Source organism: Miniopterus natalensis, chromosome 7, assembly GCF_054644295.1.
Source record: "Miniopterus natalensis isolate mMinNat1 chromosome 7, mMinNat1.hap1, whole genome shotgun sequence".
NCBI classification, from domain to species: Eukaryota; Metazoa; Chordata; class Mammalia; order Chiroptera; family Miniopteridae; genus Miniopterus; species Miniopterus natalensis.
In genome coordinates, this window is record NC_142087.1 from 1,091,265 (window position 1) to 1,112,403 (window position 21,139).

Consider the following 21,139-nt stretch of genomic DNA (forward strand, 5'->3'; position numbering starts at 1 on the left):
TCTTATTTGTTCTCTGAGGATGGATTTGATTTTTTTGGTACCAACCAAAATCCACTTAGAGTTAAATCTTATGAATGATGTGGCTGATCAAGGTAAATGATAGAAGTTTGGTGCAAAGCCAAGTGTGACTCAATTAGTAAAAATGATGTTGTCCACGTTACAAACTGCTACTGTAGAGAAAGGTCAGGAAGGACCCACAGTGAACTGATGGCTTCCTCTGGGGAGGAGGCAGGATGGGAGGAAATGGGCAAAAGGAGTCTGGTGTTGTTGTTAAAGTTTTTATGATAAGAATGATTTTATGTATTACTTTTACAACTGAAAAAATTCCCTGCTCACATAAACTAATGCTGAAGACAGTTCCAATAATGTTCTGAGCATCTGTAGACTCCCAAGGTAACTCACGTGAACGTGGTTTATACTATGACCAAAGCATGCTAAAATCGGATTTTTAAGTAGAATGAATGAAAAATTTTATGAGCAAAAAAATTTTAATAATCTTTTAAATAGGAATTAGCATTAATGATGTAATGATAAAGTTTTTTCTTGTGTTTGTTTTTACTTAGTCCTGTGGCTTTTTCCGAGGGGGAAAAAGTTTTCTAAATTATTCCAATCCTGAGTGCCACTTGTTAGGGAGGCTCCCCAGGCTGTCGGAGATGCCAAAGGAGGTAGCTGGGTTCTGGCTCTGTGCCCTTGGGGAAAAGATTCAGGCTGTGCCTTAGTTTCCTCTCACACCCTAGGGCTGATAGCTGTGTGGTTCCACATTTCCCTGTTGCCCTGAGCTTTCTGACCCCCAGGCTGGTTTCTAGTGAAGCCTTAAATCGCTCCCTCCCCTCCAGCACCTAGCCCCGGAGAGGCACCTGCACAGCTCCTTTTCTGCTTGCTCCTGGGGGCCTCTAGACCTCCTTCATCTACTGTATTATTCTGGAAATATAAAGGATTCCCTTTCTGTTTTCCCCAACATACATTCCTGGATGATGTGTCTTTCTCTTAAGGGGCATGCCCTAGATTGAGTAGAGTTGGGAGGGAAATACTGAGTCTTGAGAAATCTGATGATGGATTCCCAAGGAGGAATAAAAAGCGGAAATGCTGGAGAGAACACAGTCATTGACATCTAGAGGTATGGCCTTTACATCCAAGCTGTTACTGCCATCTAGGGTGGAAAAGATAGTAATACCATAAAGCGTTTGGACAGTAGAGAGATTGCATAAGTGAAGAAAAGAAAGGTAATTGACTTTATCGGAAGGGAAGGGTGTTGCTGAATATCCAACGATCAGTGTTACCTATGCTTTGAAATTCTCACCCAGGGACAAGAAGAAAAATAGATTTCCAAACATTTGAGGCCATACAATCAATACATTCATTCATTGAGAGGAACCCTTGGGTAGAAGCCAAAATATCCACCAATGGCCTTGCTTTACCACAAACCAACTGTGTCACCCCCAGTGACTAATGGACTCTTTGGGCCTCAGTTTCCTCCCATATAAAATGAGGGATAATTGGCTTAGATCAGAGACCTTCAGATTGTTTTTGATCAAGAAGAACAGTAAGAAACATTTTATACCACAATCTACAATACTCATATGCACAACTAAGGCAAACGTTTCACCAAACAGTACTTACAGACAATGATATTTTCTATTTGTATCATTTTTTCCAAATGCTGGCTGTGACCTACTTAAATTGATTTTCCAACTCTCTGACAGGTTGCAACTCACAGTTTGGAAAACATCGTATTAGTCCCCAAATCTCATGATCCTGTGGTCCCTGATGTGTGGAAAGGAGAGTTTAGCTGAGAGCATAAAACCAAGAAGGTTCGGGGTGTAGGAGTGGCCTCGCACATGCTCACAGCGGACCCAAGGCAGCAGGCTTCAGCCACAGCTCACAGTGGAAGTGCTGGGAAGTCATGGTCACAGTTTATTCTCTCGTTTTTTTTAATCTTCACCCAAAGATATTTTTTTCATTGCTTTTTCAGAGAGAGTAGAAGGTGGGGGAGAGAGAGAGAGGGAAGGAGGGAGAGGAACATCAATGGGAGAGAGACACGTCGATTGGTTGCCCCCTGCTTGTCCACCAACCAGTGCCCAGGGTTGAGCCTGCAACCCAGGTACATGCCCTTGGCCAGAATCGAACCCAAGACCCCTCAGTCGTCAGGCTGGCGCCCTAACCACTGAGCAAAACCAACTAGGGCCAGTTTACTCTCTTTTAATGCTATAAACCTATTCTTCAGGTGTAAAAAGATCCAAGAGATACAGAAATAAAAAAATATTATAATGAGAGAGTGCTATGAACAATCGTATATCAACAAGTTGAGTAACCTAGATGAAATGGACAGATTCTTAGAGATAAACCCTACTAAGACTGAATCATGAAGAACAGAACATCTGAATAGATCTATAACTATTAAGGATATTGAGTCAATAATAAAAAAACCTCCCAACAAAAAAGTCCCTAGATCAGATGGCTTCACTGGTGAATTCTACCAAACATTTAAAGAAGATTCAACACCAATAATTTCCAAACTCTTCCCAAAAAATGAAGAGGAGAGAAAATGTTCCAGTTCATTCTATGCGGCCAGCATTACCCTGATACCAAACCCAGGGGCTGAGGGGAGAAAGGAATGGGAAGCTAGTGTTTAATGGGTATAGCATTTCAGTTTAGGGAGATGGAAAAGTTCTGGAGATGGCTGGTGGTAATAGTTGCACAACAGTTTGAATGTACTTAATGCCACAGAGCTGTACACTTTTAAATGATTAAAATGGCAGATTTTATGTTACGTACTTTTTACCACGTTAAAAAAGGAAGACAAGTCAGTTTTGATTTTCCACTCACCATTCCCCTCCCCTCTAAAGTGTCAAATGGTCAGATTTAAAGGGGAAAAAATGCAGTAATTTCCCAGATCTGCTGATGTTTTCATGTCAAGCAGATTCATCTTATGGGAAAATTTTCTGTAAATATGGCTATTCATTGACCATTAAGAAGGAGAAAAATACAGAGCAGATTCCTCAGTGTAAAGGAGTCTGAAAATGCATGGGGTTTTTTTGTTTTTGTTTTTTTAAAATATACCTTTATTGATCTCAGAGAGAGGAAAGGAGAGGGAGAGAGAGATAGAAACATCAATGATGAGAGAGTCATTGATTGGCTAGCCCGCAACCTGGGAATGTGCCCTGACTGGGAATCAAACCCTGATCTCCTGGATTCTAGGTCGATGCTCAACCTCTGAGCCACACCCGGCCGGGCTAAAAATGCATGTTTTTAAGCCTATAAGATTCAGAGCTGTCCTGTGTCCCTTTTCTACAAGATGTAGATTCAGTAGAGCCACTTGATGACCAGCCTGCCCCTCAGGGTGGTCCAAGGGATTCATAGTCCTGGGTCCTAAAGACTGTGCTCTCCATGGGGGGGGGGGGGGGGGGCTCATGGAGGCAACTTCCAGGCCAAGTCAGGGAGGCCAGAGCGCCAGATGCTATGATTCAGAGTGTACTTAGCCTAGGAGACAAACCCCGCACGTGCGCTCACGTGGGTGCTGTGGCTGTGCTTTTCATGGATCTCGGCTGAGGGACACAGTCACAGGGAAAAGCCTCTCCCTTGGCATGTTTACGACAGTCCAGACTCTGCCCACAACTTGCAGATTCAGAAGAAAAATGTTGTCACCCTACTCAGAGATGGTCAAACACGAGTGAGTGCCTGACCGTGGCTAAATTAGCAGGAAAATGACAAATAGCAATGTCTTCATTAACCATAAAGATTTTATTTTAGGAAATAAAAGAAGATCCAAGAGAAAATAAAAGCTTATCACAAAATTGAATGTTCCAAAGTTGTTTCTTTAAACCTGCCTCCTGCCTCCCTGCCTTCGCCTCATGCCATTAGAAGCAGCCGTGCATGGCGTAGGGAGCCTCTGCTTATGTCTGCACTCGTGGTGATTCCTGCAGTGGATGGAAAGAGAACTGCCAGGCTGAGCTCATGACTTAAAAGCACAGAGAGTCATTACACAGCGGCAGGCCTTTGTCCTTTGTGGCACCTGAGAAGCCCTGGGGGAGAACTTTCCGTGAAGAGTCTCATGGGTAATGCCCGTTCTAGGAATCGGCTCCCCACCCTAGGAGCGAGGTCCTGAAGAAATCTGAGATAAATGCACCTTCGCTTAAGCCTCTCCCATGCTTTCAGCCTTTCCATTCAGAATACCACTGTTCGAATAGACGATATTGCAAACAAAGAGACCAAGAAGGAAATTCCAGCAAACTCATTATTTTAAAAGATAACTGAAAATTATCCCCACTTCAGTTGTGTATAAGAGCAGTAATCGTTACGCATAATGTTAAGAGCTACCATATACTGCATACTCGTGTGCAAGGCCGTGTGCTAAGGAATGTACATGCATTGTTGTACTTGAGCCTCACAACAAGTAATGAAAATGAGGTTTGGAGAAAATAAGCTGCCTGAGGTTGCAGGTTGAAGAGCGGCACCAGGATTCTGGCCTAGGGCTTTCCCAGCTCAGGATCCATTTGCCTTTACAGGTCCACGTTGTGTTGATATTATCCATCTGGGTAATATTAAGTTGTCACCAGCTATTCGGCCATTACCTTTCTTGTTACAGAACCTTTGTTGCAAAGAGAAAACTAGAGAATAAAAAACATTGCATGCCAGGCACTGCATGTACAGAGAGGGCTGTGAGGCCCTCTTCTTTTACCCCTGAGATTGGATGCCCTTCTTGTAAACTTCCTGGAGTAGGTGTGACAGTCCCCTGTGTGTCCTGATCAGTTTAATGTGTGTCTCAAGTAAGTGGTTCTAATAATAGATACAACATGAGTAATTTTAAAATAATATACCTTAAAAAATAGACTAGAATTGACTCAAAGTAACCTCTAGAGTAATGTCTCGCTAACTCACTTGCATCCCAGAAGTCTTTATTGAGTGGAACGAAGGGGTCGGAGTGACAGCTTAATCCTGGGGATTGTATGGACTCCCTGCTCCACCCCTACCACCTACCCCGTGGGAAGGTGTGGCACCGCACCTGTTAGGTTATCTCACGTGTTGCAGTGGAAAAGCATTGAGATCCGCTGCTGGGAAGCACTCAGTAGATGTCTAGAGGAGTGACGAGTGAATAGACAGTGGACCCTTCCCTTCCTTTTGGTGGGCATTCTTACAAGGAAACAGCTGTAAGAGAGGGAATGAATTTAAGCCTGTGTAAAAATATTAGCAAAACTTGTTCCTATTGCTCAAAATTCTGTGTGAACTACTTGAAGTATTATCTTATTTCACAGCTTATTCTAAGTATGACATAATGTAACAATACAAGCACTAGCCAAGAACATTAGAACCTTCATTGTTGACATAAAAATTAATTCCATAATGAGGACCCAGAAATGCAGCCATTTGAGCAGATGCCAGCCATGTGATGAGTCCCCTTCTCCCTGACAATGTCATCACTAGGATTTGGATGAAAAAACTGAGAGGTCTAGACAAGAAGGCCCACATCTTTGAACTCAGTTATGTTACAAGGCTGACTCCTTGGAGGAGTCAGCTCGTAATCAAAGGACTTCATCTCACCAAGGAGAGCAAGAATCAGGGGCTCCGCCAGCAGCGTGCTAATGAGGGCGGCCTGACCTTGGGCGGCGCAGGATAGCCCAGACAGGAGTGGCCGGAGCAGGTTGTGGCGTGAGTGCCAGTGCGAAGCAGCTCTCTTTCCATCAAGGCGACCAGGATACAGCCTTTCTGGAATTCTGGTCCTATTCCATGTCTGGATTCTTTACATATCAGCACTGGGCACAGAACTGGAAGGACAGCTTTCTGGGCTGTTGGCATTAACCCGTTCCACCATGGCATCTTATAGATCTTATAGTTTTAACAACTCTTGGGAACCACATGGGTGAAAGACCTAAAAAATCAGTGTCCTATAAAACATGAATAAATTGGAGGAGGGGGCAATTGTCAGTGAAGAGTTAAATAAATTACATCATTATTAAAACAGTAGTGGTGGCAATGGGGGTGAGGAAGAGTAGTGAGTTGGAGACCACAGCAGTCCAGAGGAATGAGAGGTTTGGGGAGAAGTCAGTGAGTTCTGCCTCAGACATGTGTAGGTTTAGGAGTCTGTTGGAGTCCAGGAGGCAGGCCCCCACGGTTAGATGCTCCTGGAGCTCATGAGACAAAGTGGAGCCAGAGATAGACGCATACCCATATGGGTGGCCCTGTAAGCTGTGGAGGGAATGAGGCGGCTGGGAAACTGGGCTGAGAGGAGAGGGGCTCCAGACAGGGTTCTGAGGAACTCCAACATTCAACCAAAGTACAGAGTTCGGGGCACCTCCCCCAAAGAGCAGGAAAAGTGGCCAGAGAAGTCAGGGTACGAACCAGGAGGGGTGATGTCTCTGAGCCAACAAGGGAGGGTCCAGTGCTGCTGGGATCCAGGTGAGAGGAGGGCCCAAAAGTACTGAATTATTTTTTTATTAATCTTCACCCGAGGGTATTTTTCCCATTGCTTTTCAGAGAGAGTGGAAGGGGGAGAGAGAGAGAAAAAGATAGAAACATCAATGTGAGAGAGATACATAGATTGGTAGCCTCCCACACGTGCCCCAACCAGGCTGGGGATCAAGCCTGCAACCAAGGTGCGTGCCCTTGGTCAGAATCGAACCCGGGACCCTTCAGTCTGTGCGGGCTGATGCTCTGACCACTGAGCTAAACCGGCCAGGAACTGAATGATTTTAATAAGAAGGAGGTGAATTTGGTGAAATATAAGACTGAGTGTACACAAGGCTTAATCTCTTTAGGCATTTTTCCAGTTTTGCTACTTTCTAGGGGAATAAACCATTAAGGATGGTTATGGCCACTTTCAGAAACCATGCCACCCCCTGTTTCTGGGTCACTTCCCTCTCACTTCATTCGGGGGTTTTCTTTCTGGCCGTTCCGTTCCCGCGCTGTGCTTCAGTCCGCACTGGCACCGCGGCTGCCTGGTGCCAGCTCTCTGGACGGAAGGTTAGAGCTGACATCAGTGAGGTGGGCAGGAGGGGCCGAGCTCTCGCTGAAGGAAGGGAGAGGAGCTAGGGCAGAATTGTGAGTCTTAGAAACATCCCAGGATGAGTTTCCGTGCTGTTTTCAGTAGGAGAGTTGCCATAACAACCCAGAGCTACAGTGATTGTTTCACTTTGATCCGGGGGCACACTTGCTCTGAAGTACTGCGCAGGCTGCCTCGGCCTGGCGAAGGGCTACCGGTGGGTGTGGGTCAGCCACTTCATTAGAGTCAATTAGATCTGTCACCTGTCACCAGGCCAGAGCCGTAATGGCCATTACATAATTTTATAGTCACACCTTAAGCCCAAACTTCCTCTAAACGCTGCTGGGTCTGTTCCTATTTGTGCTGCTGAGTCCATGATATCCTGCGGGTATCTTAGGGTCAGGTTGTATGTGTTGGACAAACACTTGTTGTCCAAATGGGGTATTTGTATTAGAATGCTGGCCTACAGAAGAGAGCAAGAGAGACTTAGGGGTGTTTTACCTTGCAGGTCTACTTGTGGGTACATTCAGGGTCTCAGGAGGCTCAGTAATTGTACAAGGTCATGTATGAATATTCTTGGGAATCCAAAAATGCAGACATCTGCTCCTGCTCCCCACAGTTCTTCTTTTTATTACAATAATAGACCTTTGGCTAATAGCCCAACAGACCTTTGCTAGTAGCCAACAATTTGGGTTCAAAAGGGAAAGCATATTGAAGTACTTTGTAAACAAGTTTATGGTGTTAGAAAAGCTTGTCACCTTGACAGTCTGGGCAAACATTTTTGAAAAAAGATGTTAAACAACGAGATGCCAAGTTACATCTACCTTAGGAATAAAGGGACTAGAAGACTCTCGAACAGTCAGGCTTCGGAAACTCCATTTTCAGTTTGAAAGCACAGTGTGACTGTCAGTGCTTTACTTGTGCCGCTGCTCACCTCAAAGCCCAGTCCCAGTTTAGAAGCGCCTTGGCTGGCACACACCAGCTATGGTCATGCACATTTGCTTAAGAGCTTAAGCACCCAACCCTGGCTGGTGTGTCTCAATGGTTAGAGCATCGGCCCGAGCACCAGAGGGTCACGGATTCGATTCCTGGTCAAGGGCGCAGGTTGGATCCCTGGCCAGTCCGGGCATGTGTAAGAAGCCACCAATTGATGTGTCTCTCTCACACAATGATGTCTCTCTCTCTCTCCCCGCCCCCCCCCCTTCTCCCTTCCACTCTCTCTAAAAAGCAATGGAAAAAATATCCTGGGGTGAGAAATAACAAAAAAAGGTGAAGGACCTAGACTCTACCCAAATCTAGGCAGTGACTGAATATGGTTTGATGACATTTGGAATGTATGTCAAACACACAAGTGCATAGTTTGAAAGATGTTTGACTTCAAATCCCATCTATTTCAAATCTGGTTGAGACCTAAAATTTCTAACTTTTCCTTTTGGCCACAGTTCTTCTTTTAGATGTTACGTGGGGGGAAAAAGGACCAGTTCTTTATTGTTCTGTGATTTAAACAGGTCTGCTACTGTCCAAGGGGAAAGTGTTTCCTTGATTTTAGGTGCTGCTGCATGAAACTAATGATTTTTTTGTGATGTCCCTCCCACCCCCTGCCAGGAAGGGCGCCTGTGGCCTCCAGACAGCTCCGGTCCTCGGCCAGGTGCCTCGGAGGTAAGGGGTTGGACAAGGGAAGGGTGTGGGTGGCTGAAGGTGGCTGTACAATTGTGTGTACATGGGGGAAGGGAAGAGGGAAATAAACCATTACAACAGAATCGGTGGAAAAGCCAAATGTGTGACAATATAAAGAAATAACATTTAAATTAAGGCATATACCTATAACTTTGTTTTTAAAAGTGGGGGAAGGGATTTTTAGAATCTCCTAGGGATTATTTGTGCTAGTCTAAAAAGCTCCCTAGGTTAAGAATCACCGATCTTTACATGATCCCATAGCTGCTAACAATGAGGCTAGGCACAAGTGGGCATAGTTTATAAATATAACATGATTCCTTTCTACACCTCCAAGTTTAATAATATGACTTAAAAGTAACATAACTTTTTGCCTTTCATTTAAGACTATGGTATGGGAGAAGTCAATGGATGGATATGCGCACGCAGGCGCACACACACACGCACACACACACACTAGCTTTCCTCTAGAAGCATGGATGATGGAATAGATGAGAAGACTATGTAAGAATTCACTTTGGAAAAAAAATCTGTAATCATATTTACTTTGAAATACGAAACACTTTTCATGTCAGTTACTAAAAAAAACTATAGGAAACTTGTCTAGAAAGAAATGACTAGAAAGGTTTAGAAACCAGAAAGAAAAAGCAGTCACTTGTTCCATATTTGTCTGAGTACTTGATAGGGCAGCAAGCTCCTATTGATAATTCATAAATTGGCCCAGTGCATCCTACCTGTTCTAAGTACCATCGGGTGAGGTTATAACTTACATTTCCAGTGAAAATTCTGAGCCACTCCCCACCCTTCTGAATCAGGTGGGAGAGCGGGAAGGGCCCCGAGAACGCATGTAAAGGAGTGGAGGCCTGGACCAGGCCGTGTGGTGGACATGACCAGAGCCCGCCTGCGCAGTGCTCCCGGGCACTGCCCTCTGGAGGTTACTGTGTCCTACTTGACCCAGTGGGAAACGTGCACAGAGCGTAGGCAGGAACTCCCCTGAAATCCACATTTTCAGTTAACCACAATTCTCCGCTGTTGAGCCATCTTGGAGAATCTATCCTTTGGCAAGGTGAGCGGTCTAACTCATGAGGAACAGGAAAACTATGTGTTTTTTCCGGGATGATCTTTTCCTGTTTTGTCGGAGGGGGAAGCGTTTCAGACAGGTGCGAACGCAGACCAAGTGTGAGTGCTCTTGATACCACCGTGTTTGGGATCCTTACTGTGCCGAGAATGTCTTCCAACCCGTCACTCTTTTCCCTGCAGATCATGTATGCCCCGCGCTCCAGGGACAGGTTTACCGCCCCGGCCTTTATGCAGAGGGACCGGTTCAGCCGCTTTCAGCCCACCTACCCCTACGTGCAGCACGAGATTGACCTTCCCCCCACCATCTCCCTGTCCGACGGGGAGGAGCCGCCTCCCTACCAGGGGCCCTGCACCCTGCAGCTCAGGGACCCTGAACAGCAGATGGAACTCAACCGAGAATCTGTGCGGGCGCCGCCCAACCGGACCATATTCGACAGCGACTGGATAGACGTTTCCCTGTACAGCGGGGGCCCCTGCCCGCCCAGCAGCCACTCGGGCATAAGCGCCAGCACCTGCAGCAGCAACGGCAGGATGGAGGGGCCGCCCCCGGCCTACAGCGAGGTGATGGGCCACTACCCGGGAGCCTCGTTCTTCCACCACCAGCACGGCGGCACGCACCGGGGGGGCCGGCTGCCCTTCCAGCAGGACGGCGCGGCGGCCACCGTGCTGCCGCTGCAGGGCCAAGACAGGAAGCCCGGGAACCTCGTGTGACCCGTGGCCGGCGCCGGCGGGAGGGCCGCGCGGCTCCTGCGCCCCCGGCACAGCGCTGTTCAGTTCCGCGCGCGGCAGCGAAGTAAAACCAAATGTGCAAATGTGGTCTTTGTTTCTGATTCCTTTCAGGGGAATTGCATGCAAACCAGAACTGAAATAATACAAACTTCCATCCGGTCTGACCGTAAACAGTGTTTATTTGGGGGCAGGCATTGGGGAGGGGGGCGGGATGGTTTTGGCAAAGGGTGGGCGTGGGAGCACAGAGAAAGGGACGCTTTGAAGATATCATGAAATAAAACCCAGAGGTATTTGATTTATTTAATTATGAAAGGAGACTGCAGAGAAAGAGGCCAGAATGGCCTGTTTTATAATTAACTAAATAAAGAAGGAAGCATTATTATATATTATCATGGGGAAGAATTGGCCAGTCTGCTTTTTCTCCCAAGGTGTGGAACTTTTATTTTGTTATAAAAATATGATTCAAAATTCCTGTTTTTTGTGCCAAGGTATAAAGTGGAGAAGTTAGATGAATGCAAGGAGTTGATTTGTGTTGTTATGATGATGATGTGTTTTTAAAAGTTGCACTATCCTAATGTTTAAAATATATATGAGGGAACTGTTTTACGTGACGTTCTGTATGTTGTCTTTTCACCTGTGGATTATTAGGCCCAAGGAATACCCTGGAGTGCTTCCCATAATCGTGCAAGGAAAGATGTCTGGGGATGTAGCCTAACATGCCGACTTAGGTAAATCAAGAAAGTCGTTGTTGTGAGAGTTTGCACCAGAGAGCAGTGCGTCACTGAAGCGTGGAGACCTCTGGATGGAAGAGAGGAAATATAAGGTCCAGCGTTTCTGACTTGCTGAGTTACTCTGCTAGCTTAGGCTGCCCGTTTTACTAAAAACAACCCAACACATGCATTTATGCCTCCAGTATCACAGCCACCCTCTTCCTCCAGCAGCGCAGTTCTTCAGTAATTTAGAATTTTTTTTACTGTAGCATGAAGTATACTCAGATACATACATTATTTTATGCAATAAATTGTTTAAAATGCAAGGTGGTTATTTTTAATACTGTTGAAATATGTGACTTCTCAGTGTATTCCCATTGTCTCCTTTTCTAGACAGTTCAGTTCAGTCTTGGACACCTGGTCAGTGCTCCAGAGGCTCTCAGCGGTCGCTCCGCATGGAGCCCGCCCGGCCTCGGTGTGTGAGCGACGCTGGCAGCGGCTTCTCCACGCACTGGAGACCCCTGGAATTGACAGGACACCACATTGCTGGTAATAGCCGTGCCCTGCACTGGTATTGGCGCAGCACCCTCGGGGGAAGGCAGCGCTCAACAGCCAGACTCCGAGGGAGTTCCTCCAGCCTCTGCAGTGGTGGCCAGAACTGGACAGTCAGTTACAGAGCAGTGCAGGGCGGGGGAGCGACTTCAAAAGCACAGGAGAAAAAGCACAACATGCAGTTAAAATGCAACTAGAAACTAATTTCAAATATTATTAGTTTTAGTTTTAATATTCCTGATACTTAGAAACATTTGTTTTTATGTAAAATAAGTAACTTTCTTTTGGGGAAGTAAGCATCTGGCTTTCATAACAGCACGAGCCAACAAGTTCAACCAGTGCCACACCACGGGAGGGCTGATCTGTAGCAATGGCCTGCTCTGCGCAGGGTGGGTCCCTCTGGCCTCTGCATATAACAAAATGGGTTGGCATGACGGCTTGGTGACTGATCGCTGCAGTTTTAATGCCGAATAACATGTGTGCTTGAGCCTGTCTGTGGGTCTCTGAGGCGATTTATCAGTGAGGTGACTGTGCTGTTGGCCGAGAGCTAAAGAGACTGTCTGAACTACAAGTCCTGTCCCCTGCCCTCTGCTTCTTTCTGCTGCTTCTCTTGGTCAGCTGGTAGGCTGCTGGCTTTTGTTTCGAGGATTAGACTCATTAGATTGATTCATTTCACGCAGTAACAGCCATGGAACTAGTCAGACTCTTAGAAAGAGAGAGAGAAAAGGTGGCAACAGTTGATACTCATACTCCAGACTCTGTTGGGACGTGTGTGTGCTAAGAGCACAGTGGGAATTCCGAGACCGGGCAGAGCCCCGGAGCCTTGACTTGGGCCCAGAGCCTTGTAACCGGTCAGCTCATTGCCTGGGTCACAAGCCTGTACTTGAAGGCAGCTGGGACTCTGTGTGGCATGAAGCCTTGTCTCACCCTGTCAGGTGAAGGTTAGGAAGCATTTGTCCTGTCAGGACCCTAGTGGTGGAGGTTTGGGGTAGATGACTGGTCAGGTGTCCCCTCAGATGAAAAATGACAAGGTTAATTAATGATATCAGTTTAAAATTAGTTTAAAAGCCAATGTCATCAATTGAATTAATAGTCAATTTCCCTTTGGCACAGGGAAAAGGTGATTTAGGTCAGTAGCTCTTTTGAAGGTTGTGGCTGACCTGTTCATGCTGCGTTGCCTCCTCGCTGGCCTGGTGTGGAAAGAGGAGTGATTTTGGAGACCCAACCTGCACAGTGGGACCTAATGCTCGAGGGGCCTGTGTGCGTGCATATGGAGCCCGAGGGCCCAGCTCAGAAAGCAGTGATTTAGGCAATCTATAACAGGTTGATTAATTAGTAGAGTGTTAAAACAAAGAATTGCATGTTCAGAAGAACAGCTAGTGGGAACTATACTCTGGGCATCCTGCTATGGCTTGTGCATTGTCCCAGGGACTTCCAGGGTGTGAAACCCAGCACCTGTCGAGTCACATTTACAGGAACACAGTCTTCAGGCACATACTTGTTTTTTTCAGAAAGTCTAGTGTTCTCCTGACACTGAAGCAGTCCTTAGCATGAAAGAGATTTTGCTAAACAAATTATGCATTTAAAAGTTGAACTGTTCTTTGTGTTTCAAAACAAAATTTAGTGTTAAAGAAGCTTGAGAAGCATGTCCTCTGCCCTCCCCCATCCCATATACACACGGGAACAATCCACAAGAAATTTCAAGATAGCAGAGGAGAATATTTAAAAGTTACAAAGATTAGTCATGAGGATACACATATAGCCACCAAACTTATGGGAGAGGAAAGGGGGCCGACAGGAACTGGAGGCCTCCTAACACCCACATAGGAATGTGCTACAGGGAGAAGTGCTTCTAGGGCTTCTCAGGATCTCCATGTGATCTTCACCTTCACCTTCATAAGAATGAGGAAGCACCTACTTTCAGAAAGCTTCTGTTATCTAGAAGAATCCATACAAATCCCTGCCTTCCTCTTAGACCCAGTAGCTGCATCCTGACAGGGGTGATGGATCCTCTATCTTCCCTCTAATTGCTCTTCTCTCCAGTTAGTCCTTTGTAGGAAGAGGCCAGGTACAATGGCCTTCAGACACTGGTCCATTGCAAAGGTATATGTCCATCCGGCCCCCACCCTTCGAAAGTAAGTCCGCCCATGCCATGGCCCGTCGGGCTCCCGCGTGCTCCCAGGCCCCTCACGTCTCAGTTGCCCCGCTGATGCCGCTTGAGTTTTGCTACCTTAGTCCGGCCGCAGCGTTCCCAGCACGTTCCTTGGCATGCCATTCATTTTTCTTAAAACTTCAAAAGCTCAGCAGTGTATGGAGGAAAACACCTGGGAAGGATACTTGGTTTTTGTTAACTTTCTTGATTCTGCCTAAGTGACTAAAAGCAGAACTGTGCCAGTCTCCACACGGCGACGTCGTCCCCGCTGGCCTGGCGCCCCCGCGGGCATCCCCGCCCCAGCTGGAGGGCAGGGCTGCGGCTCCGCCTGGACCTCGGCGGCCCGCGCACGGCAGATGAAGTAGCTGGGCGGGGCGACAGGCTGGCAAGGCTCCCTCCTCGGCGGGAGAAACACTGTATCTAAGTGGCTGGCCAGAGTCACAGATTAGGAAACTGCTCTCACCCCAGTTCACAAACGGCGGCCTGGGCAGCTCTGCGGCTCGCCTGACTTTCATCGACTTAAACGAGGCCCTGCTGCCAGCCCCCAGAGATCAGAGGGGTGGGTGGAAAATGGAAAGTCCTCTCCCGCCCGGAGATCCCCGACGGTTCAGCCTAGGTCACGTTATACCACCCAAAGGGCTGCATCTTTTGCGTAGTTCAAGTGTAGGATCTCCGCCAGGGTTAGTCGCGGGAGCGGATGCCTCGCCAAGGACGCACTGTCTTCCTCTCCGCCCGCCCCCTCGGTGTGCCCGCTGAAGTGCCCTGCGGCGGGGCTCCGAGCTGGAGAGGGGGCGGCGGCGTGGCGCACGCAGGTCCCGCGGGCCGCGCGCTGCGCCCAGTGGTCCAAGCCGCTGAGCTGCCCCGTCCTGGCCGCGGCCGCCGTGGGAGCCGCCCCCGCCGCACTGCGCTCCCACCTTCGCTGTGCCTCACTTCCAATGGTGCTTCTTCAGGCGTGTGTCTTTTCTTACGTTTTTATTTGTAAGGTGCTGTATATAACTTGAATATATTATGCACATATCCTACCCAATGGGTAGAACAAACATTGTTAATACTGTAATATAATGTACAGGCACCAATTTTAACAGAAATGGCATAGGATTTGTGAATGCCTATGTGCTTTGTCCTATTTTGTAAGGAAATTTGCAAATGGATGCATACAGATAAAAGTCTATGTAGTTTATTTTCCTATTAAATATCAATATTATAACACAAGGGAAAGAAGTCTGAACAAGCAGGCCACAGTTTATGACCAGCGTATGTATAGCAGTTGAGAGTTGCATCTTTGCTGTGAATACACTTTAAAAAAATAAGTTTAAAAAATTCCATAGCTTTTTGGTTGCCACTAGATGCTGCTTTTAATCTCGTAATGCTCAGTTGGACCAGTGTTAGAAAAAATATATATATTGATTTTTCAACTTGTTTTATGAAATGACATTATGGCGTGTGGAATAATGATGTCAGACCCCACAGCAAGTGCACATTTTGCAAAAATTGCGTCCAGAGTCAATGGGCCTGCAGCAGAGGGCCTTGTTCAGTACGGAGGCATTTATGGTCGTCTGTGTCCTGAGAATCCCTCTGCGTTTTTTTTACAAATTGAAGCTGTGGAGCCAATGAAATAACAGTAGAGTTTGTAGGGAAAGAATACCTCAGGAAAAATGAATCCACTTAAGACCCTATTCTTTGAAAAAAATGTTGTTATGGGTTATGGGTTATCATTAGCAGAGAATGAGCTGTCAGCCAGCCGAGTGAAAAATCTTAAATCCATTCCCTTTGGTGTCTCATGGTGATCTTGACCCGAAAAAACAAACTAGGTTTTGCCACCCATCAGGGACTACATTTGCAGTTGCATCTGTGTCACCCTCTCTTATACAGTGTCTACTTCCAGCTCAGTCTTCAGTGTCTCACTGTGCCCTCTGCATTTACCTTCAAATGTTCTAATATTACAAAAAGCAAAGCCTGTGAGAACATATGCACTAAACCACTGTTGAATGTGGATGTGAGCATCTTCCCCAGTATAGTCTCTCACTAGAGAATCTTAATTCTAATAAATTCTATGGTTTTTATTTGCTCTTTGGTGTATGTTCTGATCTTGAAAATCACAATAGGCTCATACCCTTATCCTGCAGAAAACAAATCATTAGCGATTATCCTTAAACTGAAAACACCTCTACAGTGCAGCTCTTAATGCTGAATGGGCTAAAAGTCAGCCCTTCTTTTATTATGTTTTGAAAGGCCCAGGAAAGATCGTTAGCCTGTGTGTTCTCTATCCTGTCCAGCCCCACTGTCTGCTCCACTGTATACTGCAGGGCTCCCCCATCTTCAGCATTAACAGGGGCTCATTACTGTCAGGAACAACTCCTACCCCTCCAAGTTTGATCTCTTGGGAGAACTGTTGAGCGTGGGTGTCATCCGAGAATGTTCTGGACTCAGAGGTATTACAATCTGTTACCACACCGTTGCTTTCTTACTCCAGAACTAATTGAGGCTTAAGCTTTACTGTTAATGACACTGGTTCATTTTAATGTGCTTATTGGTATATTGTTACTTTTCATTTCATGGCTTTCGGAAGTCCCGTTTCCTAATTGTATACCTGTCTAGTGTAAAGCCGTTTAGAATATGTGATACTATTCACAGCATTTAGTTCGTTTAGTTATTGTAGAGCAGCTTACTAGGAAAGTACAACTGTATTTGAACATTTCAAGTTCATCGTATGAGTTACGTTAATCAGAAGTCATTAAAGTCTTTCTTAACAGCCATTTGTGCTCACTTTTCAAAATAATTCCAGTTATATACTAAAAAAGATTTCCAACTATTGTGTATCCGCCTCTTTTTAACTGAGCAATGGTGATGTAGTTCTTAGACCCGAGGTCTGTAATTGCAATACTTTTAAAGAAAGATGTTGCTCTAAGTGCTGTTAAAGTTATGAAATCAGCTTTTTCTGCTTGTTCTTAATGCTGTGGTCAAACCATAGCACAAAATTATTAAAAATAATCAGTGATATACATGTGTCTCCTAGTTTGCTTTTTAATCTTTCAAACACAAAGCACGTGGCGGGGGGGGGGGGACTACATGTGTTTTAAAACCCATCTTAAAGAAACACTTCTTTGGTCCCCCGCTAACCTTTCCATTCAGCTTGTATTCATTCTGACTTTTTTTTAAAAAGTCATTATATTCTGCTCTAAACAACTCTGATCAGATCATGCCGTATGATTCCCTTTTCAATTCTGTGTTCTCTACAGAACGTTCAGGGACTGTCCTCAGGTCTCATCATGTTAGGACACTGAGAACTGCTTCACCTGAGCTGGGGTGCCGGGGGAGGAATTTGCAGCTGTCTGCAAGCTTCTGGATGGCTGTCGCAGAGAAACTGAGGTCAGCTCAGCCCAAAGCGTGAACAAGATTTCTACCAATGCGACCCGTTCAACAGCGGGACAGGTGCCCTCGGGCTCAGGGCCCTGGAGGATTTCAGTCTGAGATAGTAGCAGAAGAGCCTAGATTTCCTTCTCTGAGAGATGAGAATAGCATTACCTCTAAGCTCTAAAGTGTATGGCGCCACAGATGACAGGATTGTGTACACACAAAACCTTCACAATCTGCCAAACTACTAAAATAAGTGAATTCAGTATGGTTGCAGAAGATACAATTTATTTTTGCATTTCTCTCTGTTAGTAATGAACTTTAAAAACTGACATCTTAAAGACACCATTTAAATAAGTAAACAAACCCATAAACTCTAGTCATAACGTCCATCTTAGATTCTGAATTATTTTAAGGTTGAGAAAGGGAATTAGAAAGCTGTAAGAAAAATAGCTGTAAGAGGATTTCTTTTCCTTAAAACCGCAAATAGTCACCGATAAACCACACCGTGCCCTGCAATAAATTATAGTCTTACTCAGCAGATCATTTGAGAAATACTGAAGAATTTCCCCCAGACTTGCTACCCCTGAGTGAAGCTGAGACTGGTGTAGAACTTCCTCGTGGGGAAAGTTCTGCTCGGAAGAAACTAGGGGATTTGGGGCTCGAGCATCCTATGTGATGATTCTCTTCACTAAACCCTGGGGTCTGCTTGTCACAACAGAGAAGCAGCAGAGAACCCTCCCAGCCCTCTGCCGTCGAGCCTGCGCCACGCGCCGCGCGGGGCCCCTGAGAGCAAAGGCCGAGCCCAGGGTCCGGATGCAGGCGGCTTACCCAGCGCAGGAAGCCGTCGAATGAGGTGCTCACACTGGTTTCCACTCCGGGCAACAGGGAGGGGCTGGTGCGGCACCACGAAGGGTGTGCCTCTGAAGGACAGGAGATGGGGACACCAATCCCAGCCCCTGTGGACTGAGCAAGCTCCGAAGACTTCAGAAGAAGCCCCGAGGCAGGAAGACACTGACAACCGACGCCTGGAAGGGGTATACGCAGGAACTGCTCATCCAGACTGGAGCTAAGTGGCAGTGACAAAGAGCCTTGGAGGGGCTCTCACGCCTCTACCACAGTGCCCCCACCACTCCTTGGAAGCACTGCTGGCCAGGGAGAGAAATGCCAAGTTCTGGACCCAGCTTTTCAGGACAGGCTTACACTCAGTACAGGACATCCACGGAGCCCCACCTCCTCCACTTGATGACGGGCCCCAGTTCTGCCTGGGCTTCCTTAGGCCCCAGCCTGCGAATGCGGGGAGCTCTCCAGGGGACGCAGTGCTGCCCAACGCGCCTGCGCTGGGCCCCAAACCCCTCCAGTCTCTGGACCTCCTTGGCTGGCTGTTCATTAGCTTGTTCGTGAAACGGCAGAGCTGCCGGCTGCTAAGCAAGTCAACTAGGAGCCCCACTCATCCGGCTGCCCACTCCCTGCACCCTCGGGGGCACATTTACACACACAGGTCATGCCTGGAAGAATCCTCCAGAATCTTAGTGAGCCTTGGGATAAAACCCCATATTCTGTCTGTGATACTTGCACAGAACAGTGTATACTGAGCCTGTAACTTAGAGCATCATAATTAGGTTTCTCTCGTTACACTGTCTTGATGTTTTGTGCTGAATGAATTCTAATTAAAATGCACATTTTCCCCCTAATCCTCACCTGAAGATATGTTGTTTTTTTGAAGGGGTGGTAAAATTTTTTTCTGTTTTAATTTCTTTATTGTTGAAAGTATTACAAGTGTCTCCTTTTTTCCCCATTGATCCCCTCCTCCCTGCACCCCGCCCCCAGGCCTTCAGCACACTATTGTCTGTGTCCATGGGTTATGCATATATGCACATAAGTTCTTAGGTTAATCTCTCCTCACCTACCCCCCCCCCCCACTTTCCTCCTAGATTTATCAGTCTGTTCCGTGCTTCTATGTCTCTGCATCTATTGTGTTCATCAGTTTATTTTGTTCACTAGATTCCACAGATGAGTAAGATCATGTGGTACTTGTCTTTCTCTGACTGGCTTATTTTGATTAGCATGAAGCTCTCCAGGTCCCACCATGCTGTCTCATGGGGTAAGGGATCCTTCTTTTTTACAGCTGCATAGTATTCCATGGTGTAAATGTCCGAGAAGATGCTTCATATGATTTCAATCTTCTTGAACTTAAAGAGATTTATTCTGTGTCCTAACATGTGGTCTATTTTGAGAATGCCCATGTGCACTTGAGGAGAATGCTTATTCTGCAGCTTTGGGGTGAACTGTTCTGTAAATTGCTTTTCTCTTGCTGCCTTTAAGATTCTCTCTTTATCTTGAATTTTTGGCATTTTACTTATGATGTGTTTGGGTGTGGGCCTCTTTGGGTTCTTCTTGCTTGGGACTCTCTGTGCCTCCTGAACTTGTGTGGCTTTTTCCTTCACAAGGTTAGGGAAGTACTACTTCTGGCACTCCTATGATGCAAATATTGTTACATTTCATGTTGTCCCACAGCTCCCCTTAAACTGTCCTCCTGTATTTTCATTGTATTCTCTTTTTGGTTCTCTGATTGAGTTTTTTTTCTACCTTGTCTTTTAATTTGCTGATCTGATCCTTAGCTTCCCCTAATCTATTTATTCCTTCCAATGTTTTTTGTTTTTGTTTTTAATTTATTTCTATGTCACTCTTAATTTCCTTCATAGTTTCCATTTCTTTTCTCATGCTATTGAGCATCCTTATGATCAGTATTCTGAACTCTATATCTGATAGATTGCTTATCTCCATTTCATTTAGCTCTTCTTCTGGAGAATTCTTTTATTCTTTCATTTGGGGCTTGTTGGCTTTTTTCTCCCCATGTTGGCTGCCTGTTTGGATTTGTTTCTATGTATTAGGTAGATCTTCTAGGATTCCCAGTCTTTTTGGATGGTCTCAGGTGCAGGCCAATGTCAGACACTATTTGTGACTGGCCTTGAGCACCCCGTTTGAAATTTTCTGCACTCCACAGCTTGCAGTTCTCTCTGCTGGGGCTGGGTGTGTTTGGAAAGAATCAAGATGTGCACCAAGGTCTACTTTTCCAAGCCTCGGGTCCAGAAGCAGATCAGGCAAAGACTCAAAGCACCCGCAGACTGAATGTTATTCCATCTCTTAATGAGCCTCAGGCTGTAGAAACTCCAAGGGGTGGGGCGAGAGGTTTTCCAACAGGGTGGGGCAGTTGCTTCCCCCACAGGCAAAAGCTGCTTGGATTGTAAATGTCTGCCTGAGAAAGGTGTCCTCTGTGGTATGGGGGAATGGCTCGGCACCGGAATCCCGATGGCTGCCCTCTGAGCTCTACTCCCCTGAGCCAGCAATCCTGGACTCTCCTCACATAGCTCTAGGCCACTCTGCCCTCCCTCTGCTGGGGCCCAAGGTAAGTGGCTGCACCCAAAACTTTGTGTGTTGGCCTTTTAAGAAGGTGCCTGCATTTCCAGCAGTCTCTCTCTGGCAGACAGCAACCCCACTGCTTTTCATAGCCAGATGGTATGTGGGCACCTTTCCCAGTTCTGGGGTTTAGGCCCCAGAGTTCTCAGTGGGAACTCCCCACAGCTGAGATATCTCTCCAGAGCCCAGCCAGCCCTCCTGCGCCTGTGCACTTCCTACCAGTCTCTATGTGGCCTCCACTTTCTGTCCTTGGTTATAAGGGTTCTCTCCAGCTAGTCTTAGTTGATTATTCCAGATGTTTTTTCTGTATTTTAGTTGTACTTCCAGTTTGGTCCTGGGAGAGTGTCAGTGCAGCTTCCACTCACTCAGCCCGCCACCATCTTAGAACCTCCAAGGATATGTTTTCATTGATTTTTAGAGAGAGAGAAGGGGGGGAGAGAAACATCGACCTGAGAAACATTGATTGGTTGCCTCCCACATGTGCCCTGACTG

The 21,139-nt window shown here is 46.4% G+C and overlaps 1 protein-coding gene across 7 annotated transcripts in view; it reads left to right on the top strand.

The window, feature by feature from the left end:
- Positions 1 to 11,070, top strand: part of LDLRAD4 (low density lipoprotein receptor class A domain containing 4) — a 340,534-nt gene extending 329,464 nt beyond the window's left edge. For all 7 annotated transcript variants that reach the window (XM_087818671.1, XM_087818669.1, XM_087818672.1 and 4 more), the window contains 2 exons: positions 8,582 to 8,635; positions 9,911 to 11,070. In XM_087818671.1, the coding sequence (XP_087674797.1) occupies positions 8,582 to 8,635; positions 9,911 to 10,441 (585 nt within the window). In that variant the 3' untranslated portion in view covers positions 10,442 to 11,070. The remainder of the gene's footprint in view (positions 1 to 8,581; positions 8,636 to 9,910) is intronic.
- The last annotated feature ends 10,069 nt before the right edge of the window (positions 11,071 to 21,139 follow it).